The 25,518-nt window shown below is 38.7% G+C and overlaps 1 protein-coding gene across 1 annotated transcript; it reads right to left on the reverse strand.

The window, feature by feature from the left end:
* Positions 1-373: 373 nt before the first annotated feature.
* LOC124441436 (usherin-like) lies at positions 374-25,442 on the reverse strand. Its single transcript, XM_046991909.1, is given in 36 exon segments — positions 374-540; positions 974-1,108; positions 1,794-2,050; positions 2,871-2,954; positions 3,057-3,236; positions 3,333-3,538; positions 3,750-8,155; positions 8,340-8,795; positions 8,862-8,949; positions 9,103-9,178; positions 9,405-9,467; positions 9,557-9,623; positions 10,082-10,163; positions 10,561-10,675; positions 10,879-10,945; positions 11,304-11,603; positions 12,184-12,698; positions 13,088-13,384; positions 13,447-13,719; positions 14,307-14,597; positions 15,076-16,218; positions 16,395-16,694; positions 16,951-17,037; positions 17,107-18,004; positions 18,006-18,490; positions 18,759-19,058; positions 19,353-20,527; positions 20,780-21,693; positions 21,779-22,105; positions 22,347-22,458; positions 22,631-22,849; positions 23,220-23,401; positions 23,777-24,050; positions 24,320-24,383; positions 24,472-24,770; positions 24,847-25,442. Coding segments are annotated over 36 exon segments (15,270 nt in total). The 5' UTR covers positions 25,290-25,442; the 3' UTR covers positions 374-450.
* Between the last annotated feature and the right edge of the window lie 76 nt (positions 25,443-25,518).

The following is a 25,518-nucleotide window of genomic DNA, read 5'->3' on the forward strand; positions in this document are numbered from 1 at the left end:
TCTAAAATTGTCATTTTCGCGGGAAAAAGCGCCCACGTTACAATATGACAGCAGTCAATCACATTCTGATCATTGAGCTCTATAAGCTCTATACCAAACAAGTTTGCAGCATGTTTTAAATATAAAATTTCTAAAAGTTTTTGTGCTTGGCATTGATATTTTATATAATCGCAATTGTGAAAAAGCGCGTGACTTTGACAATATGACCACGCATAATTTATAGTAATTTTGTTGACGTTTCCCCTCCAGTTATTATAGAACTCAATGATTCTGATTTTTTCAAGCAAAATAAAAGTTTATGTAATTATTTGTTAATATCACTTGAAATGTACATTATAGATATCATTAAAATAACTGCTTTCCATCCTCCTCCATAATATAAAATGCAAAAAGAAAAATATTTGACTAATATAATTACAAGAGACATGTTGGTCTCCTTAAGAAATCTCATCATAATCTCGTGTCAGAAAAAATAAGATACCGCGATGATCTTAAGGTATCGCCATCTTCTTTATCCGTCCAGTTCTGATCCTCTTCAAACTAAGATGGAAAATGTAGTAATGTAGTCAATCATTGATAAGGGCTCGTGTTATAACAATTAACACACACTAATTTTAGTCGAAACATAGAAGTAGGAAAGTCGACAATTGCGGAGGGGGGAGGGTGGGGTCATATTCATACAAGAATGTTATAATCCGTTCAAAACAATGAATATAAATGGAACGTAACTCTGTATTTTATCATGCATATGTGAATATGAGCCTTCCACCCCCCTTCAGAAGAAGAGGGGCGGGTTGAGCTGAATATTTGAAAAAAGAAACAAGACAATGTCTGATTTAAGTTTGATGATGAGTTTGCAAGAAATTGTACGGTATGAAAATTTCAAAAATTGTTTTCTTTGTTTTCCCAAATATTAAGTTCAACATGAAACTTTCGCAGTATGTCACTTTACAGAACTTGACTTTCTCCTTACCTTTCCATTGTATGCATAAAATCCATTGCCATCATAACCTTCCCAATCCACACTTTCGTCTGGTTCATAATTCAGCTTTACAGAATCTCCAGCATAAGTAGAGGCATGACTAGCTCTGCCATCGTTCAAGTCCAACTAAAATAACCGAATGCAATCAATGCGTTACTCTGTAAGAACAAGTTAGATGCGTTAAATAAACAAATTATTAAATATATTTCAGGGTCCAATATGTAGAGTATATATTCAGGTTCTACGCTGACTCCCTACACCCTTCTTTCAAACTTGATCCCGGGTCATCATCAGTGAAAATAATTTCATGTACGACTGTCAAGCTATGGAACTTTTTCATTTGAAATCAGATTAAAAGGCGATCCTTGCTAATCTTTCATAAGAAAATTACTGCTCACGATATTAAAATACAAAAAAAAAACAAGCGACACAAACTAACTTGTAAACAACTGTATAACACCTTCTGTATGTAAATTTGCTATTTCTACATATTACTGTTTCTCATAGGTTGTAAATTACCATTGTGCCATATCTATCAATGTATTCTATATAACTCTCTACTTTCCTCAAACATGTCGATATCAAAGTAATGAAACAACGAATTTTCATTTATACGTTTCCTTTGGTTTACAATACATAGTAAAAAACAGGTAATTTTTTCTAGATTTTTCAATTTTTTATCTATTCCAGATAAAAAAATTCTTCAGACCGAAATTATTCCGCTGTTCCAATACGTCCCAATTTTAACAAACAGAGGAGCATAAACCATCTTATCTTACTTTCCTGCTTCACAATGCATGCCAAAACTTACCATTCCAAGATTAAACCGTGCTTCGCTTAGTGTATATGTACTGCCATCTGATTCAACTGTTGAGCGTGACTTGGGGCGCACAGGTAGGGGATCTCTATCTCTTATGAATACTTTTCTATCATCTGTAGTCCTTCTAAGACACAGAGCAACAACAGCGAATACAGCGAGAATCAAAAGAACTGCGATCACGGCTATAAACCAGACAGTCGTGTACCACGCATCGTTTTTCTGGTTACCATTCTGTCGACTCGATGTTACTAAAGTCATTCAAACATACAGTTAGTCGTAGAGATAAAACTGAAAATACCAGGAGAATTTTAACTATATCAATTGGTTCAAGTAAATGTTTGAAAACATAGCTATCATTAGATACGATTTATTGACTACGTGTTTATTTATTTAGCGTCATATGAAAAAACTTAACCATATTATATTAAACAACAAGGGATCGAAGGATAGTGCAAAGCTTAAAAAAACACTGCCTTTTCACTCGTGATTTTAATCAACGATAAAATGCTTCATACATTTATTTCATTACACCATAACTACCATTTAATTTTCATCGATGTGTCATTAGGCAAGGCGAACATCCATTGACTTTATGGCAAAATAACATTTTTAATAAAACCTGTCACAAACTATATAGTCTAAACAACAACTTGTTGTCCCGTTGTCCATAGTCTACATGTGAGCAAGCTTCTTTATGTCTAACATTATATTGTCTATTGTTGTGTTTTGCATGGTTTAAGCATGGTAGGGCCTTGCAAGCCGATAACGGTAATTGAGGTAACGAGTTTGAAAATGCATTAGTTGAAACAAACTGAAGAAGACGGACAACATGCCAATAATACATGAATGAGTACTTGCAGTTCACTCGACCAACTAATGAGTTTATATCAATCAACTGGATTTCCTTGCATTCAAAGAAAATGCAGCACAGTGTTCTTTAGTAACAGCGGGTTGCAAGATTTTTTTATCGAGACAGAGTTGCCTAGCTCCTTTGCACTAAAAATATCATCTCAACAGCATCTTTCAGTTGTAAATACATTTATCTGAATTACAAATCATATTACTAACCTCCAAGATAGGTAAACGGAACTGACTTCACAGTTCGTCTTTCTTCATTTACTGTCGTTGTCGCCGATACGATGTAAATATATTCTAAACGGTTAAGAAAAGACAGAAAATCACTCTCAAATCAAAGTATATAAAGTCTTCCAAAGGAGAAGATTAGGAGAATGAAAGAACAGCTTGAAAACGTACCATTTTCCGTTCTTCCCGGCAACAGACCACTGTTTGTACTGCTACCTCGAAATATTAAAAAATCATTTTCAAGTAGTGTGTACTCATACAATGGACCGTTCAGTGTGAAGGACAGACTCCAATCTATTACGACATTATTATCGGTTCTGTTGACATTTGGCAATCGAACATAAATAGGATCTGAAATATCAAAGGGAGCAATATCAACGAATAGAAACGTCAGTTTCTTATTTCTAACATGTATAAAATTCAAACCTACTTTATCCTAATACATACCTGACGGTCCTGTACGTTTCCTAAGAGGACGCGAGTCAGCTGAATACTTCTCGTTGTAAATACGAATGATGATTTCGTATAACGAATACGGTTGCAAGTTAGTGATGACGTAACTTGTGTTTAGGCCAACGTCAACACTTGGCTCTGTAACCGTCCGTTTTCTTATGCAATGATCAGAGCAGACAAATTTGTACATGACAACGTATCTAAAAAAAAACACAAAAAGAGATTTCGATATTTCTATTTACTGGCACATCAGGTAAAGATCAGATGGTTAATCATATTAACAAAGGAGTATTGTCATGTCTCTATAGCTGTAACGCAAAAGGAATGTTCTCAAAACAGATGAAGAAATTTTGTGAAAAGTTATTTTGTCGTTTTGCAAATTATCAATACCAATACATTTGATGATTTTACCTTCTTATGATTCCAAAAGGTTTCACAGGAGCCATCCAAATAGCTTCAATACTGTTCGCGGTTATCTCACCAAAAGACATCTTGTTCACCATACTTGGTTGACCTGAATCCGTTTTTGCTTGCGCAACCTCACTGCGAGTACAACCCGCGACATTGCAAACAAGAACGCGCAGGAAAAACTCCGTAAAAGGCTCAAGACCTCCAACAATGCGATCAAGATGAATACCTGCCGATACGGACTTATTGTTTACCTCCAAAACATAATTAAGTATGTCACCATTTGGTTGTGCAGGAGGTTTAATGGCTACAGTTAGACTTGTTTCATTCCTTGTAACGATTTGTGGTGGATAAACTTGTTCAGGGGGAGCACTGAGGGTTCTGACAGACGTCCAATCACCAGTTACCGTGCCTACGCTGTTCATGGCACTAGCTCTATATTGATATCGTGTATAAGGTAACAGAGCTGTGTCGGTAAAACTGAACGACAGACCTTTGAAAACCTCGGAGAACGCTACTCCATCGTCTTTGCTACGGTGAATTGCGTATTGTATAATTAATCCATTTGGCTGTAAAGGTTGCGTCCAGGTCACCAGTACAGATCGAGCAGTCACGTTTAACGGTGGAATAGATGGCGGGAATTGTCCTAGGGGAGTCCCCTCCTTGGTTCTTGTGGAGGCAACGTCACTATCACCACATGACAAATAAGCTGTGCAGGCTCTGATACGGAAAGAGTAAACAGTGAAGTACTTCAAATTACGCGCAATGTATGCCATATTCTTACCAACGCTGACCACAATATTGTTGTATAACACCAAGTATTCCCTGATAACACCATTTGGTTTGATAGGCGCATTCCACGCGATTCGTATCTCTGTCCCACTTAGGGCGGTCACAACAGGAGTGGATACATTCTCGGGCCTACCTGGTGATGTGCGATCTGTATGAAGGACTGGGCTAGAGATAAATCCCTTCGAGTTAAATGCTGACACTTGATATGAATAGAAAGTAAATGGTTGAATGTTATCGTCCTTAAAACTTAAATCAGAACCATTGTATAGCAAACTGCCATTACGATGAAGTGTGTAATACAAAATTATGCCATTCGGTATTCGTGGTGGAGACCATCTCACCTCCAGTATCCTCGCTCCAAATGTACGATAAGTAGGAGCGTCGAGGTTTTGAGGAGAATCTTCATGTGTTCTCGCCTCACTAGACGTTCCATTGGTACAACCGGACTTAGTACATGCGCCAATGTAAAACATGTATAATGTGTAAGGTTGTAAATTTGATACAACATGCCATCTACGTGTGCCATTGTATACTAAGACGTTACCCTTGTACACCTCATAATGCGTAACGATACCGTTGGATATAACTGGTGGTTGCCAAGAAACCCGAATAGCATATGCAGAAAGAACAATCAAAATAGGTGCACGTACGGCTCCAGGTCGCCCTTCACCTGACTTAATTATGGTTGTCTCACTATTAGCGCAACCACCCCCCGTACAAATGGTCAATGAGTAACCATATATTGTATCAGGCATAACAGACATGTCTCTGTAACGAAATATTTTATAACCCCAATGGTTGAGGACGGTTTTGTTGCGACGCAAAGTGTAGGAGTTAATGATTCCATTCGGCTTTCCGGGGGGAGACCACGAGATTTCGATTTCAGTCGCAGTCACCTTTTCTATTACTGGAGAGTTTAACTGCTCTGGTGCCGCTTGGCTGGTCGTAACTGGAGATGTTTTTGATACTGTTGAGCCTGCAGAGTTGAAAGCTCGTATCTTATAGTGATACGTAGTGTAAGGTTGAACATCAGTGTCTATGTAGGAAGTAGCATTAACATTACTGCTGTTATAAACAACAACGTTCATCCTCAGTACTTGATATAGAATAATTATACCGTTCGGGAGAGCAGGAGTTTGCCATTGCAATGTAACAGTCGTGCTATTTACAGCTAAAAACAACGGAGCCTGTAATAAGTCTGGAGGTATCTCAGCAGTTGTGATGATCTGAATATTTCCTTTAGTGCAACCCGCAGAAGTACAAGCTTGAAGCTGTAAAGTATAAGCCGTAAAAGGTTGCAGATTTCGCAATATAAATGTGGTCAAATTTCCATAATACACTCTATAGTTATTGGAGAACAATATGTAATTTGTAATTACACCATTAGGTTGACTAGGCTCGTCCCAGGACAGCATCAGTTCACGGCCGTTACCAGATTTGTGAGCAATCAAAGGGCTCAAACCACTTGGAGGAGCTTCCAAGGTTTCAGCCAGTATCCAGTCGCTGTGCCCAGTCCCTACAACGGTACTCACCTCCAGCCGGAACTCGTAATTGCTACTGGGATTCAATCCTCCAGCGGTCACATTTTGTCCTGGTGTTGGGCTACTGATCAATAAAACACGATTGCCTTGGGTGTCTGAATTCCGAGACCACAGTTCGTAAAGAATAACAATGCCATTAGGCTCACGAGGTTTGCTCCAAGAAGCCGATACAGCAGTTGCATTTAGTACGTGAATAGTAGGAGCAAAAACCCCCGACGGGGCACCTTCATGCGTGCGAATTGTCGCCCAGGAGCTTCTTACATTCCCGGCACCATTAAACGTCCGTATACTGTAGCTGTAATTACGGTAAGGCAGAAGTTCAGTGTCCAAAGTTTGCCAAACGAAAGGAGTTTCGGATATAAACACTAATACAGGAACAGACAACTGTAACCGACGCTTCACTTCATATTTGATGATAATACCATTGCTTTTCCTTGGTTTACGCCATGACACCCTGACAACAGAATCGCTAAGTGCAACCAAAGAGGGAGGAGACTGGCCACTAGGCGCACTTTCTAATGTTCGGGCTACGCTACGATTTCCAACTCCACATCCTTTTAAAGTGCATGCTTTAATTTGAAAATAATAAAAGGTAAAAGGATTTAATCTCGACACAATTAGACGGAGATTTTTCCCAGCAAGATGCTCAATGCTGGTGTCTTGAATCACACTGTAGTTCATAATCAAACCATTCGGATTTGTAGGAATTGACCATTTCACGAGGATGCTTGATGAAGTTTGTGGGATAAGCGTGGGTGATGGTATTCCTTCAGGAGAATCTTGTGGAGTCCATGCAAACGCTACACTTCCGTTCGTACTACCCGCATGTGTACTTGCCTCGATCAAATAACTGTATCGTGTGTGAGGAACAAGCCTGCGGTCAATGAAGCGGTATTCACCATAAGACGGTGTTTCAAATTGACAATCTCCACTAGTGTTGCACACTGCAATAAAATTACGATAAACAGTATACCAGACAATATGTCCATTGGGTGATTCTGGCTTCATCCAATTTACCTCGATAGTACGGGAGCTGCGAACCAGTAACTTTGGAGAGGCTACCCTTTCAGGTGGAGCTTCAAGCGTTCTTACAAACCCACGAGGTCCAGTGCTACACCCAACTATAGTACATGCAGTAATAACGTATGTATAGTTTGTATAAGGACGTATATCAGAACAATTATCCACAAATATCATATTGTAACCCGGCCACTCTTGCACAACATGTCCCGTCTCATTGATTCTACCAATCCTATAACCAGTTATTACACCATTCGGTTGACCTGGTTTCTGCCACCGAATCTCAACACTGTACGCTGTTAGTGCGGTTAAAATCGGAGGATACACATTCTCCGGTGTTGATTCTCTCGTATATACCCGTCTTGAAGTGATGTTAGCACAACGGGTAGTGCAAACTTCCAGGATGTATAAATACTCAGTAACGGGTAACACGTCTCTATCAACGTAGGAAAGATTAAGTCCACGATGAACTCGAGTTTGGACACTTGTATTCACATTGATTCTCGTAATAATATACACTGATATTATACCATTTGGCTTATCGGGTCGTGTTATTGTGATTTCAACAGATCTAGCTGAGCGAACAATTACAATTGGAGGCTTCAAGCCTTCGGGAGCGTCCATTAAGGTGTTATTGATAGCTCGAGAACTGGATACATTTCCTTCAGTATTCACCACAATAACGTAGTATTCGTAGTTAGTGAATGGCTCGAGGTTGACGTCAGCGTAATGACGTAATGTTGCATTTCCTGATAGTACTACTTTAAAGACACCACAGTTTTGTTGAGGTGGGGTAGTTGGGATGGGACTGTAATGTCCCTTAGTATATCCACAATGCAACGAGCTGCTAAAGTCACAACGATCACACTTGGCTGTACCAAGCGCCGATTTCTGACACACAGTGCCATTGCCACAACTATCATTGTCTGCACAAACCTGTAGACTATCATTGAACCCGCGACCATTGCAGCACTTGAGGCCAGCGGAAATACGATTGGAACCGCAACACAAGTGACGCGAATCCAATCTCTCCCTCACAGATGTGTAATTATAGATCTAAAAAATACATGCAGACTAGATTACATAACAATCGATGACAACACGTAAACTTTTAATGCATTTCTATCTTATGATGACAGCGGAAAATATATAAATTATGAAACTCTGTCAAGATGATGGACTTGATAAACAATACTCTCGAAATATATGATAAACCCCCCGTAAACAACATTCACAATACCTTCCAAGATCCAGTGAAAGACTGACAACATAGACTTGAGTTAAACACATAGCTAGTGCCACAACATTTCTTTTTAGGATCGTAGTTATACGTTATGCCTTTCTCGTTACCTCCACAACACGTTTGGACTTTGGCTACTACCTTACCACCGCAACATTTTCTCGTATCATCCCTATACAACCCTCCACATACACAGTACATAAGGTTCTTGACATAGGGTGTACCATGGCAACACTCGTTGCCATTGCCAACATTGACAACACCTCGTTTATCTTGGCAGCAAATCTGACCTTGTAATACAAGTCGATATTGTCCATAGCAACACTGGTGATTAACTGACTTTCTGTAAAAACGACCTTGGCAACATACGTCATCAGAGAACTGTCTTCTTGAGTATTTATCATCACAACAAGTCTTAGAGATGTCTCTATCATATAACACTCCATTACAGCATTCCTGTATTGTGCAAGTGATAAGCAGTTAGGTATAATTAATATAAACTTTTCATGTCAAAGCAGCTACCTTAGTTCTTGGGTCAAAACATGACGTTCCACAAAGGTCTTGAGCCAGCGGACATTCAATATATGTGCATAGTTTCACTGGTGGCGGTCTGAAAAAAAACAAACTCTTGTTTCATATAGTGGAATACGTCAACCAATAACATCCTATCGACGAGAGCATATATCCTAGTCCAAAAATAACGTAATATATAAACCTAAACATTAAAGACATCAATGTGAATAAGTAATATGGAACAGCAAACCTTGTTGGGCAAATTGTAGGCTTCCTTTTAAATAAAATATATTGAAGTATTTCGCCATTGGGTTGCTTTGGAGGGTCTAAGAAATATTTAATATACTGAATTAATAAAAAACAAAGAATATAACCACAAAACACGAGATTTGTTGCAGTGATAAATTAAATACACTTCTATAACAGTTTCCTCAGCGCTAACTAGGCTAAAGTAGTCATTCACTGATCGAAAATAAGCTCTATCAGGCAAATTAACACACACAATCAGAAACATGGTTACTTTAACTCAATCCGCTAAAAGCTTCAACTCACCCCATGAAACAAACATACTTCGCCTGTCGGGGGACAGTATGGGAGCGGCAAGAAATTTAGGAGCTGTAATTGATATAAGAGATATAAGAGAAAAAATCAAGACAATGTAGAACAAACAGATTAAACTTTCATGATAACAATTCACAACATACTCGAGGGTAATGTCTTTGCGCTGTTCGAACTACTGAGTACACAAGTGTAAACAGTACACACTTCCACCTATTCAAAAATGTCATTTTACATAAGTAATATAACAATAAATGTTACATAATGATGTTGCGTGTAATAATGTAAAGACAATGTCTACCAATCAATCAATATATTTATTTGTCCACGCTGTGATCGATAATCACTGCTTAACTACCAGTTAAACGTTACTTAATTTGTATCATCTTGCTTAATTACAAGACTAATAAAGTCTAATTAAGAGTCAAGAGGACGGTTGCTCGAAGCCTGGATAGCGTTATCCACTGGATAGCAAATTTTTCTGAACGTTCATAAATTTCTTATTAGAAAAAAAATGAACTGTGTAATCACTGATATAAAAAATTGTTTCAAAGATTACAAAATTCTTTGTCGAAAGAAAAATATAAACACCCTTTTTACACTTTTGAAAATTTTCACCATCCAATAGATAACGCTATCCAGGCTTCGTGCAACCGGCCCCAGTGGTTTACCTGTATTATATATTCAGTATAAGGAATCAATGATGAGATGTTGTAACTTAAAGACAATGTGCTTCCCACTCTTTTCTTGTTCCTAAATGAATAATAAGTGTTGGAACGTGAGTTTAATGAGCACTTTCCATCAATACGCATTCTGCAATTAGCTATCCTCCTTCCCATCCTCTATTGCTATGGTCGTTCCTCCTTCCCATCCTCTATTGCTATGGTCGTTCCTCCTTCCCATCCTCTATTGCTATGGTCGTTCCTCCTTCCCGTCCTCTATTGCTATGGTCGTTCCTCCTTCCCGTCCTCTATTGCTATGGTCGTTTTGGGCCTTTCCCTGCTCTAATTAATATCTTTCTCTTATCTTTTCTCCCTTTCTTTTCCTGAACTTTCTTTGTACCAGTCCCCTTTCCGTGTCCTTTCCCATTTTTCTCCACAGTCCCTAACATAACCTCTCCATTGCCTCATATTTTGAAGTCAATACTTACGCATAAACTCGATATGCAATGATTCGTCCATTGGGGACTTTAGGAGGTGACCAAGACACTGCAATCGATGTGCTGTTGATTGTCCTTACACGAGGGGGGTCAAAACCTTCTGGAACTGAAAAAAAAGAAGAAAACCATTAATGAATTGCACTGTTGAAGATCATCTAAAAAAAATAGAAAATAATTATTTTGACATTTCCAGACACTTCAACACAATCCTTACTTCATCGCGAATGATAAAACGCAAAAGTAACAGATAAGAAATAACACGATCATAGAAAAAATGTTTGAAAAAAAACAAAGTAGCTTACAAATTACCTCCATCCAAAGTTCTTGTTATTACTTCATTACTTGAACTGGTACCAGCACCATTATTTAAAATTACCTAAAACGTGCAAGCATTGCAACTGCATTACATTTTGTTCTACCTCACAGGCAAGGGGAGAGGTGATATGTAGGATTCTGCTTGCAAGTGGCTAATATATTGTTTTTCATTCCTAAGTACTTTCTGACATCACGACATAATCAGTTTATTTTAGCTACCATCACTAATCATACGTTTTTTGACGATGATTATTTTGATTGGAATGACGATCTGTAAACATGGGTTCTCATGCTGTCATGGCTGATCAAACTCATATACAATTCTACTCTAAGCCAAAGCAAGTCTTATTCATTTGCAATACTATCTTTTGTTCCAACACAAAACACGACAGTTTCAAAAGATACCAACTGGTTCAAACCTGAAAACTATAATTGTTGCTTGGTAACAACGCCGAGACAACAACATTTCTTAGGTTGCCAGGTAGATTATCGTTGTATGTGAACTCAAGGTCTGATGCAATGTTTTTGAATCTCACTTCATAACGTTTAACGTAACCCAATAACAACTTCAGGTTTGGTAAAGTCCAGTTGAGAAATACACTGGTGTGGTTCAAAGCCTGCGCACGCAGTACAACACCCGCTCGCGGGGGTGCAGGCCCAGTGCGAAAATGCAAAGAGCCCTCACTTGTAGCGTTCCCATGAGTGTTTACGACAGTGACCTTGGAGATAAAAGGTGGTTTCAATATCGCACAAAATTTTACCAAACAGTCTATTCCATTGCACAACCCATATGAAAATTTTATGAATTTACTTCTCTGTATGACATCACATTGCACGAGAACATTTTATTGAACATTATTTTTTAACACGGTAATAATTACTAATTTTCGAGTCAGACAATTTAGTAAGTACAACAATATACATATGAGGACCCAAATTTGGTTGACACAAACTCATCAAAAAAATACCATTTTCCAAATCTTATCGAACAATGTGATGTCATGGTGACGATAGGTATATAATGAAAAAACATGACTCAACTTCGTCTTTGTAATGCAATGAAAAAATTTTGACCTTAACACCAAGGTCCAATTGCATAAAACTCTAGCATTTGCAAAATAGTTAATCTTGCACGTCATCCTATCAATCTTCATGAAAATGTTGTAATTCACTTGCATTTTAACTGTAAAATAATTGACTGTAAGCAGCTGATTGCAAGCAATAGGTTATTTTATATGCATTATTTACGGTATAAGAAGCAAACTGGGTTCATTTACTCCAAAGTTCAATGGACAATACCTTGTACTGTTGAAGTGAAAATATCCCCAGGTTCCTGTCAACAAAGCTGCGCACAATACCAGAATACACTTCAACGTAAGGGGTGACAGTGAAATTCATCGCTAATGGTTCATCTAAAGTTCTTCGATATAGCACAAAATTTATGATACGACCACCAGGAATTGCAGGGGGAATCCATGTCACACGAACGCTGGTGGATGTCAGAGGAGTTGCTGTTGGAGGAGATTGCTCGCTTGGAGGCCCAGGTCCCGTCCTTACTTTACTCGACAAGCTATTTCGACAAGCGGTAGCAGTGCAACCAATGGCAACCACGCTATATACTTTGTACGGTAACAGACCGCTGACTACATAATAAAACGGACCACTTGCCGGCAAAATGGTATGGTTTCTTTGGTCCTCCAATACGCGCACTATATAGTGAGACATGATGCACTGGGAACGAGCTTCAGACCACGTGACCTCTATGGCACTCGAGTTGAGAGTTTTGACGACAGGTGGTGCTATATATTCTGGAGCTAAAAAAGTAATTAATGTTGACAGTGGAAAAAATCCCGCTGCTCATACCTTTATCCTTAGTTGTAGTAACATATCCACAAAGATCTTTATCCTTAGTTGTAGTAACATATCCACAAAGACAAATTACTTCAAAAGATAAATTTTATCATCGTTTATCTTTGTGATATCGATGTAATTTAACTCAGCAGTTTAATGTTTAATAAACCTACCAAAACACTAATAAAACACTTTGAAATATGTTCATTAATACAATACATTTCAAACGACCATTTAACAAATCAATTTTAACACACTTTTCTAAAGAAAATTATTATTTCCCACTTGTGGCTGATGTGTCCATTAAACTTAATTATTCTAAGCACTGATTTATATAATGTCAGTTCATTACCTCCTTCGCGTGTAGTGATGTTACTCCAAGGGCTAGGAGTCCCTCCGCCCGCCTTTGTAAATGCAATGACACGATAATAGTACCTCACACATGGTACCACACCATTGTCCAAGTACCGGGTACTAGAGTTGGCAGAAATACGAGCCACTGAGCTTATATTTGAGATATCCAGATCAGATCTCCTTTGAATCTGGTATTCAGATACAACACCATTAGAGATCGTGGGCTCCGACCACGAGATCATAATCAAGTGCCCGGAGGCATGCGTGAGGACTGGTGAAGATTGTCCTTCAGGTACTATAAACATAAGAATATTTCAAATAGAGTACCATAACAGAAGAGTAACGTATTATTCTTACCATCTTCTAAAGTCCTAACGGGGGAAGATAGAGAACTGTTGCTACACCCAACTCTTGTACATACAGACACACTGAAAATGTAGACGGTAAAAGGTTCCAATCCAATGACACTCCAACTTGTGATATTGCTTGCAACATATGTGACATGTGTTATGTTTCTATAAAGGATATAATGTAAGATGATGCCATTTGGCTCGCTAACTTCGTCCCAGTTCACCAACAAGCTGCGTGAGTCCACCTGTAGAATGGTGGGCGGATCTAACTGTCCGGGCACTATAAGAGACGAAAATATCTGAATGTATTAACTTTATCTTAATGATTCTTACAAATGTTTAGAAGAAATCGAAATAAACTTTTCATTGACGTTGATGCAGTATAATATCCTCTCTCATTGATCGTCAACACAAGAGGAAACCTGAACTATACATATTATAACTTTACATTGACCACTTTATTATTTCTAATCTGTTCGTCATACAGATATAGATCATCTCAAGAGATATAGATCATCTCTTGTTGATTTAATGTTACTACAGATGAAATCGACAATAAATTTCCCCAATCAAATAATTCCGTGAGTTTTTACAATTCTTTCTACCAATGTATGATGAATATTTTCTTTTTGATCCGAAACAACAATCGGACGACAAATTCACAAAACAAATTCCAAATAGCTCAATGAGTTGTGAAATGTTCTTCAAGGAAATTTAATATGGCTCATTTTAAAACAAAAAAAAAGTCACAAGACTCATAAAACCAAACACACTCAACTAAACCAATGAAGGAATGAATGAGTAATTACCCTTCATGCAAGACTTCTAACAAGAACATTCTTACGACAAATTAAACATAAGTCGTACCGTCTTCAAAAGTTCTCACTTCAGTAACATCACTCCATGTTTTGCCGCCTTTGCTGCTAGCGGCAACCTGGAATCTATACTTCGTGTAAGGTAACAAGTCAATCATTGTCAAGGACAGCGGTGAACTTGCATTTATTATGAAATTTTTTATCGCAGATAAAGATTTGACATGAAGTCGACGTATTTCATAATACAACAGAATACCGTTTTCACGAGCAGGCGGTTTCCATGTGACTTGAGCGGCTGTGGAGTTTAGAATTGTTACATTTGGAGGGAATAGACCAATAGGAGCTGAAAACGATAAATATTTCTGTAATTTTGCATGAATTTTACGGTCATATAACGAACACAAAAAATAAGTAGCTTTCAGGTAAACGACATTTGATGGTCTCGTACTTTTCAAAAACTTATCCTACGCACAAGATCTTTCATAAAAGAGATACAGTTTACCATTGTATACATAAAGTGAACATCTCCATCTTAGAATATGCTCATATACGTGCAACATACTGGATTGTTAACATGCACTTCAACTCTTGTTTAAAGAGCGATAGAGAAAGTGTCCACTTGTATGACATGAATCAAGTCAACGGGCATCAAAAGAACAACAAAAAGAGGGATGCACATAGTTAAATATATGTGTACATATATCTATCAAATGTTAAGCGGAGGGGCATTGCGCATATTAAAATTAGAAGGAGCCTCCCCCCCTGCTTTCAACGCCTCTGAAAAGATTTAGCCGTAGTCAAGGTTTACAAGGCTTACTGACCTCCTTGTGCAGTCTTTCGCAGGACAACGTTACTCAGGAGAAATCCGACGGAATTGGACGCATTAATTTGAAAAGTAAACGATGTATAAGGTAAAAGACCAGTGTAAGTCAATTCACCAGCAGGATGTTGAACCCAAGCCACCATTCGAGTGTCGTTTTCCACGTGGTAGCCTGATGAGCCTGGTATCAAGAACAAACCTTGGACCACCAAGTTGTAATATAAAATACCATTCGGAGAATGGACTGAACTCCAAAAGGCATGCGCAGTGGTCGAGTTTAACAAAGACACATTTAAGATAACACTTCCGTTGGGTGCAGCTTCTAAAGTAAACCCGTTACCAACCACGCTACTTCCACAGCCAATTGCAGTACATATTTTAGACCGGAAATAATACTGCGTGTAAGGTTCTAGTCCACTTTCGTTATAGACTTTCTCAGTTCCATTGAGTACGAGATGTTCGGCAGGACTAACGACTTTATAAAGTTCGTAACGAGTGATATTACCATTTGGAAGTCCTGGGTCGAGTATAGTTACAATAATGCTGTATGGGCTGAGACCACGTATTTTAGGAGCTGGAATATTTTCTGGACTACTCTCTTTAGTTCTTCGAAAAGTTGCTGAACTTGTAGTGGCTCCGCCTCCATTGATGGTTTTGAGTCGGAAAGAATACAACACGCCTGCGGTAAGGTTGAAAATTTCAGCCAAGCGTTGATCAGCGGTAGCATTCAAAACAATCGTACGCAAAGTTGGTCGACTTATTGCATTGACAATAATTTGGTAACCCAGTATTTTTCCATTTTTGATGAGTGGTTCCTTCCACGTGACTTCGGCACGTTTCGCACCAAGGATTCGAACACCAGGTGGATTTACACCTTGAGGGGGAAGCTCCGCTGTAAAAATGATCACAGGCATACTTTTGGCACAACCAATTTTCGTGCAAGCAGTCAGTTCAATTACATGACGTGTATACACGGCAAGTCCGGTAAGATTAAATGTTTTATTGAGACCGCTGTACACAACGGTGTTGTTTACAGTCAAGTTATAATTCAAAATGATGCCGTTGGGTCTACGAGGGATTCTCCAGGATATCAGGAGTGAATATGGATAACGTTGAGCATCAGGGGCTTGAACTTCTTGAGGGACTACAAAAACATTACATCAGCAATAAAATTAAATATTTATGTAGGCATCAGTACCATTTATACACATTTATCTGCCGTTAAATCCTCAATTATAAATAGAACAAACATTATCAATATAAACAAACTGTTGTACAAGATTGCCGTGTCAGTATCTTCAAAAAGACGAAATACATTACCTGATTCCATTGTGAGAATTCTCACACCAGGACTTTCTCCCACGCCTCCGTTGGTAAATGCAGCTATTCTAACATCATAGAAAGTAAAAGGTCGTAAACCATTTAATGTAGTATTTAGGACACTGATCTCATTCAATATTTTCTCAACTGGACCAAAAGACAAGTTGCCAAAATCATATGCTCTGACAATGAAACCACGCAATATTCCATGGTATATTTCGGGCGGTTTCCAAGCAACAGAAACGGATTCACCACCAGGAAGGGTTGAAATAGTTTGCGAGGAAGTGTAGAACTTAGGAGCTACAAAGAAATATTTTGACTATAGTCTGACTAAGATGGTGATTTTTAGAGAGAACAGTTTAGGAAAGTTAAGGATAAATGATATTTAGTTCGGTTGAAGTTGTATTTGAAAACAATACACGATGTATAAACATCTCAGTGATCAGTCAGTTCCTTTGGCTCTAAGCTTCAACAACACACAAGAACCTTAAGAGACCAACAGTTGGAAATAGATCTAAAAAACTTTGCAAATTTTATCAACTAAAAAAATGCTTACCTCCCTCGCCACTACGAACAGTAACCCAGGAACTTTTCCCTCCGCCATAGGTACCAGGCTGTTTGCTTTCAACGCGGTAAAGGAAGTCTGAAAAAGTTTTAAACACTTAATTTTTTTACCTTACTCAAACTTGACGATATGTTAATGATTTTCAACCTGTAAATGGCGCCAACTCGCCATCAACTGTATCCTGGAGTGTACCCACATAAACCAAGTCTTCAGTCTCATTATTACACTTATCCATACCGGTACCATTTATCTTTGTATTGCTAGGACAACCACTAAAGTCCACATTCATTGATGACGAAAGCTCTGTCAAAACATTCACTCTACGATTGGTTTGAATATTTTTGAAACATCCGCCAAACAAGAAATCTGTACGAAGACCAATACTACCCGCCTTTCGGGCAGCTAACGACCCCGATGGCAAGCCTCCAAAATATAATTCCGATGTGACGATCAGATTTGAAATAGGCATGTCCGTTCTCGTATCTCCATCAATATCTAAGGTGAAAACAGAACTAGCAAAGTTTGTCAGAGACAATTTATGCCATATACCATCGCAGATAGACCTTTTAGGAACGACTGTTATGTTTCCATTGGAGTTTCGTGTACGATATAACACCCGCACAGTTCTGTTTTCGAGCATTACCGCTAAATAAGACTCTATACCAGTCCCTTCAGCATAGACAAACATAAGTAGACCCGACGAATAAAAAGTTCTAAAGTCGAATGATATTGAGTAGATCTTGTTGCCATCAAAAACACCTTTCACGAGACTCAAGTAGCCACCTCCTTTGAGGTAAAATCCGGCGTCACTGCTCAAAGGACAACCGCTGTCCACACGATCGACGTTTACCTTTTCCGTAGCATTCTGGAAGTTGACAATATTATTTTGCAAGCGTAGATTACTAATACAACCAATAAAACCGATGCTGGAGTTTAAGCTATAAACATGATTAAGAATGTGTTTATTTAACTTGACCCCGATGCCAATACCACCAATAAAAACGCCAGTATTTCTATCAATATACGATGCACCAACGGGGCTTTCCCCTCACCGGAGTATTTATCATCAACGATAATTTTCCCGCTCTTTTGTTGCGGGAGATGCGCACAAAATGCCATTTATAATCACTAAATTCGAGCGAAGTCTTTGGTGTTACAAGAGAAACACCTTTTTGACAGTCGAAAATGAGTCTTGGTCTTCCATCACGCATTTCCACAGCAATAAAATCATCCAGAGTAACAGACGCAAGGAACAGTATCAAACCATGCAAATGCCGCGTTCTGAACCAAAAATCAACATAGGTCTCTATGCCGGGTAGGATAACATTCGAGGCGAGTTTATAGTACCCAAGCCCAGGGAAGTGAGCACCCGTCACAGCGTTGATTGGTGGGAAGTACAAGGCAGCATGGGCACGTGATAGATGATAAACGGGAGGCACAGGACCGTTAGGGTGAGTGGGTAGAGACCACTTTAATCGTACATGGGTAGAATTAATAGGTATACCCGATGGAGAAAGTTGACCTGAAGGAGCTGAAAGAATAAAATAGCTACTATCACATTTAGCAAAAGAAAACCTGTAACTAATACACAAAACAATCGTTGTAAAATATGACAACTCATTGCTTTTGAAACTTTTTCGCTGAATTGATCTTATCTGTTTCAAAAACAGCTTTGGCTTTCACGCATGAAATACGTCATGTAATCATAGCGATGAGTCGTCATCTTTCAAAGTTTACATCTTCCTTAGTATGAAAGAAAACCAAAGTTTTCAAGCATAAAGGAAAATCATGATCTCTACCTGCAGAAAGTGTTCTAGTTTCAGTTAGAGCGCTATGCTTTGTGCATCCAACACTGTTGCACGAAGTAACTGAAAATTTATAGATGGTGTAGGGATGAAGTCCGCTGACCAAAGTATGGGATGACTTATTGGCCGTAACTGCCAGTATTGGTATGCTATAAGATGTTTCATTGGTGTACATGTAAACGAGGGATCTGACAATGATACCATGTGGTGAAGTGGGTAAGTTCCAAGTAATGTTCACTTGAGAACTGGAAACAGCGAAGGACTGTGGACGAATTCCGTTTTCGCCTCCTGGAGCTAGATTGATAAAAAAATGTTTTGAATTTCAACAGAAACTAAAAAAAAGGTATTAGGGTTACAGAGAATGACATAAAAATGACAAAGAGAAAGTTGTCGCCACATTAAGCAAAAATATTCCTAAAATTAAATGACAGCAAAAGATTAAACGAAATAATAACTACTTTAAGCTTAAGTAGGTGTAACTTTTGTCATAAGAATACTATCAAGATCACATAAAAAGGTCTTAGAGAGAGACCAACATATTGTCTCCTCTCCTATGTACCCCACTCTCAGTTTGTTGTACATCATTACCTGCCTCCGCAGTTCGCTGTTTGGTCCAATTACTTGCAGTGTCTCCATCAATCTCTGCTGTATGCGTCACAACACGATACTCATACCACGTGAACGGAAACAGGTTACCCACGGTAGTTTGACGAGAGGAACTCGCCCCAGAGTCCACCGAGGGCGACGACCGATATACAATAATTCCTTCATCTTCCTGAGGTGACGGATATAAACGTTGATACAATTCGTAGCTGATAATGATACCATTAGGTTCTTTTGGTTCATCCCACGTAATTGTGAAATTTCTCCCACCGGGCAAAGCTACCACGCTGGGTGCAGGCTGACTATCGGGTCGTGTAGGACGAGTACGAACAGTTGTCACTGGACTTTTGGCGCAACCAGCATTAGTACACACACGAACAGTAAAATTATAAATTGTATAAGGTCTGAGATCAGTGACGTCACACCTAAGTACCAGGCCTCGGCAATGTTCAATAATACCCAAATCTCTAGGGTTGGTTGACTCGAGATAAAAGGATCTTATTATACCATTAGTTACACTTGGATATGACCACGCTGCTTTTGCATTTCGAGGAAAAATATTTGTGATATTGGGACTTGCTACACCGATAGGGATATCTTCTAATGTGCGGTAAACTTTACCATCTGCAAAACTTCTGACGCTACCACCGTCGGTAAATGTTATAACGTAATAACCGTAACGTGTAAATGGTTTAAGATCAGTGTCGTTAAATCTTCTGGAAAGACCTGAATAGACTAAAACATTGTTCCGGTACAGTTCATATTTTGTTATCAAACCATTTGGCTCATCTGGAGGATCCCATTGAACATGTAACGTTGTCGAGGATATTACGTTGATAACAGGTGGTCCTTGTTGTGACGGCACCCCACTGCATCCATAAGGATTTTCAGTTCTTAGAATTTTCGTACCAGGTTTACATGTTTCACATTGTTTTCCCTCGACATTACTTTTACAATGATAACATCCTGAGCTGTCGCAGCCATCTTGGATGATTCCTGATGAGTTGCAGTTACATGGAGTGCAGCTACCAGCAATAAAACTGTGATAACCGATCATACAATGGTCACAAAATTGTCCGCCGACACCAGATCCGCGTTTGCATGAGCAATATCCGCTAGAGTTACAAGTACGTGGCATCATGGAACCATCAGGATCACAACTAAAATAACGGAACACAAAAATAAGGATGCTTTAGTTAAATCAATTTAAGAGAAACGTAAACAAAGTAAAAAATTCACTGACGTTTTGAAGGATGAGACAATTTACAAATAAACCTTAAATTATCTCTTAACATCCTGCACGATGATGCCATATCTTGAAAAAAACGACTACCACGCACAGGCCTTACCAGCTCCACCCACCTTGCTCTATGAAAATAATGACCCCTTTCCAACTATCTACTTTTTCTTACCTGCATGACACACATCCCTGACCAGTTTGATTCCAGACATAACCAACACGACAGCGGTCACATTTCAGGCCTTCGACATTAGATAGACACGAGCACTGACCAGAAGAACTATGGCATTGCAAGCTCCCTGGTCTTATTCTGTCACCATATACTGTACCTTTCGCAAAACATCGACACGCCAGACAGCCTCGAGGATTAGCTGCAGATAAATTATAAAAACCCAGAGGACACTGGTCGCAAAATTGTCCTACGGCATAGGTTTTGCACGTACATACTCCGGTTGCATTATCACAAGCTCCTAATGTTCCCCTGTTATCACATCGACATCGAGTACATCCATTGAGATTCCTCTGCTGTAGGTTATAATAACCAGACTTGCACCTGTCACAGTTGATGCCAGTAACATAAGTTTTACATCGGCATTGACCGCTAATCGCATCGCATCGATTTAACGACCTAAAAACCGATCCACGGACAGAACAGCGACAAGGCATGCACCCAGTTGTCAAGTTGAAAAAGCCTGACACACATCTGCCACACTGGCGAGAAGCAACGTTCGATTTGCAAGTGCATTGACCGCTGACAGCATTGCATAGCTGGCTCGTAGCCCCAGTTTCACTACACAAGCAGGGCTGACAACCATTCACATTGGTTGTTGTTAGGTTATAATAACTCGCTTTACATTGATTGCATCGTAGACCAATCACATTTGATTTACAGACACACTGACCACTGACGTCACATGTTTGATTTCCGTTGACAGTTCCTCTGACGTCACAATTGCACGAAACACACCCATCCTTGTGTGTTGGTTTAAGATCATAATATCCAGGCTTACATAACGTACATCTACGACCGGTGACGTGCTTCTTACATTGGCACTGACCAGCAAGAACCCCAACGTCAGAATCATCCTTTGAACATTAAGTTTAATGTAAGAATAAAATATAATGATGCTATGTGGGTAGAATCATGGCAAAAATAGCAGTGCTTACAAACCTTTGCACAAATTTGTCTGCCAGACTTGACTCCAGATCCCACGCAGCCACACGGAGTACACACATCTCTATCATCCAAGTTCTTACCAGGTTCCCTGAAATATCCATCAGCGCAAGACTCGCAGTAACGTCCAACGGTATTGTGCTGACAATTGATGCATACACCTCCACCGCCTCGGTCTCGTTCGTTGGGGAATGGGTCCAAGGTTTTGTTGTAAAAGCAACTTGATGCGTGTTTGTGACACATACACTTAATGCAGTTGTATACGGCGAATGAGTTTCCTCGCAAAAATGGCTTGTCGTTGTATAAAGGTTGACAGCGATCACACTAAAGAAGAGTTGTGAATAGGCAATGTTAGGTGTGTACAGCCACTGACGTTAAAAATATCTAAGAAAATAAAACATTGAATTTGAACTTCACCAAGCTTACATGAACAAAAAATTAATGACTTAGCGTCAATATTCAAGCTAAAGTCAACTTGCCCAAGCAGTGACTTTCAAACTTGAATGGCAAAATAACCCCTCCGGTAAGAAAACGAACAAAAAACCATGAAGTATTTGCTATTTACCTTTTCTCCTTCGCTGAAAGTCGAAGGCTCACATTGACATATACAACGACCGTTGTTTGTTCCATTTTTGGGAATATATCTCGCAGATTTTGCTTTACCAAAGCACTCACACCTGAAATGGAAACAGGAAGTTGGTTAAGGTGCAAAATCTCGAATAGTAAAAATAAAACAGTTCAGCCAATAAAATACATGTAATAACAATGTCACACGACGAAAACTATTGTCATCCTCTACACCAAACCTCACCATGAGCAAATTCACCTACATAAGCGCAAACCTTTTACCTTCCAACTATACGAATCTTTGTCAGCCCAAAATACTTTGTGGCCCCAACAGGAAATAAAGTGTGATTATAGAGATGGATTCGCACGTTCGTTGCTCGAAGGAAGTCTAGTAATCTCCTTGAGCAGTAAAGATTGTTACAGCTAGTACCACCAAATGGCCGATGGACAGATCCATAAAGATTGAACGTTATGGTAGCTCCACTTGGTCTCGTACTGTTACTAAAACACAATTTTAGTAGATAAATGAAACAACATTCGCAATAAAGAGTTAACAATAAGTTGAAAAAGAATGGACAAGACTTAGCAACGAGCTGACCAAAGTTAATGAACAGTCAATTGAATAAATTTTAACAAAAAGATAGAAGCGTTAAAATTTTTTTACATGTTAATATGTATATTATACAAGCACATCTAACATTTTTTAAAACCTGGTATGGCGTTTTAAAATCGACAATACGATAGATTTTAAGAGACAATTTGTGACAAGAATTTGGAGCACACACTAAGAAAGAAAGCGCTGTTTAAAAGAGCATTGACTCGAAGCAAATTCTCATGAAACAAACAAATGATCAACGATGGCTTTCTTTACCTTTGAAGACAATTAACAGAATCAGGTTGACTCAAGGCGCCGTTATTCGCCATATTGAATGACTTTTTACAATCTTTTGCATAATACTGCCATGGTTGATATGTTTTTCCAAAGTCTGTTGATCGTTGAATCAACATCGCCTCGGGTTGCGGACCATAAAATGTGTTGATAATGTAAAATACCTACAAGAGACAAAGAAAATGAAGATGAAAATTTGGCAAACACAGAACACATTTCCCATCTTATGTGACTTTTCAAAACATGGCTTCAAGTTCCGCTCTCCGTACGATACGAATGTTCGCAATTAGCTTGCTCGTGTTTTAAAGTTCTAAACAAAAACATACTACTTGATAGAAAGTATGACTGCTTCAATAATAAAGTCGCACAATATTTCTGAAGCAAAATGTGAATTTTTAAATCAATTGAAGAAATCGATCCTCCCTGCAAGTCCCTCGATATTGATGAAAGGCGATTTCTTCAATAGTCAGGAACATATGTCATGAACTTAGAAACAAAGCTTTGACAAGCGACCTGACATCGACAATAGAAGAACTTACCTGAAGGCCATTATACAATAGGTCAATATCTATGGTCACGTTATCAACGTTGGTAGATAACCAATAACTTGAGGAGTCACTATCAGCTGCAAATTTGATAGGGTGAGCTGTATCAGACAGCCTAGATACCAGATTTTTTTCTAGAATGTCCGAGTTTTTTACGCATTTTCTCCCAGGGATCCTTGTGGATATTTTAGGATGACTTGCAGGGCATCTGCACTCAGAAGCGATGTAGGTCCTAGGAAATACTCCTGTATATGCTTCAACCACTTCCCTATGACGCGAAAAGTCAACTATATAATCATTTAAATTTGGCAAAAGCAAAGTTGAAATAGGAAACAAGAAAAGTTTTAAAAATATAAATAATGTACAAAAAGGCCACCATAAACTGACGAAAAATTAAATGAAAAAATTTCTACGAGAAACACAAAAATTAAACTCACGAAACTTTTCTTTTCCACATAATACAGGATAATGGTCTGAACTTGAAATTGCGTTTGATTCGTGAAAGATCCATTAAAATAACGTAAAATAATTACAAACCTGTTTGTTAAAGCTTTTCTATAGAAACGTACATCTTGCATTTGGCCGACGAATTGCTTGGCACCTAAAAAGATAAAATGGTTACAATATGAGCAAAATCCAGAAGACAGTTTTGAAGAACTTGGCAATAACAAAAAAAGGTTCATAAATACCACTAAGCATTTGTCCTATTCTAGCAACTCCAGTCGTACCAACGACAGGATTCGTCAATGCATGGCTGCCGATATATTTGCTATCTAAGAAGTATGAAAACTCCTTGTCAATTACGACAGCGCAAATATAATGCCATCCGCGAGGATCAACTGGATACTGCCCACTTGTTGTTTTCATAGTAACTTTTAAAGTGATGTTACTCCGTTGTGGTGTATAGTATAGAGTAACACTAAAATCCTGAAGAACGATAGCATAAGCAAGTACACTTGACGCCTCTTTGTTGGCCAACAATATGGTCCTACGACAAGAAGATATTACAAATTTATTACAAAACTTCTAAAGTTTGCTATAATACATACTTACATAGCACTTACCCTTCATTTCCACTTGTCTGATTCACCCATGTACAAACAGCAAAACCATTGACGACAGAGTCAATAACTGGTAACCTATCCACTTTGATGTAGGACCCAGCAATAACATCAAATCCAACCGAGGGACTGTTAGCTCCCGGTCTTGGTGGACTTTCATAAGTACTGTTGTATTTATTTTTATCATTAGATAAATGAACAGGTGCAGGCGAAACGGTTGTGCATGTGGGACAACAGCCTTTCTTACAAATTTTGAACGTACAAGTGGGATATCTCGACAAGGTCCTTGCATCGCAATAACTTGATTCCGTTTCACCGCAAGTCGAAGAAGCCGTAATGTCGCTTTTCTCTACAAAGTCTCTCGATGTCGGAAAATAATTCTGAGCTTCACCAAATAACAGAAAATTCACTATAGTAAATATCAACAAATGAGCAGCGTATCCCATTCTCGAACTGATTTATTGTCCAAAGCTCAACAAAACCATAATTTTCTCCAAGCGTTGAAGCATTACCAATACACCACAATACAAAACTGCAAGACTTGAACGCAAAGGCTAGTGTTATTAAAATTTAGAATTAGTGTATCGGAATTTATTGAATAACTAATGGTACCGAATTGTTTGTGAGTTGGTCTTTTTTCCTTCGAAACGTAACGCAGTATAAACAAACTCTTGA

This window comes from Xenia sp. Carnegie-2017, unplaced genomic scaffold (assembly GCF_021976095.1).
Source record: "Xenia sp. Carnegie-2017 unplaced genomic scaffold, XeniaSp_v1 HiC_scaffold_20, whole genome shotgun sequence".
Classification (NCBI taxonomy): Eukaryota; Metazoa; Cnidaria; class Anthozoa; order Malacalcyonacea; family Xeniidae; genus Xenia; species Xenia sp. Carnegie-2017.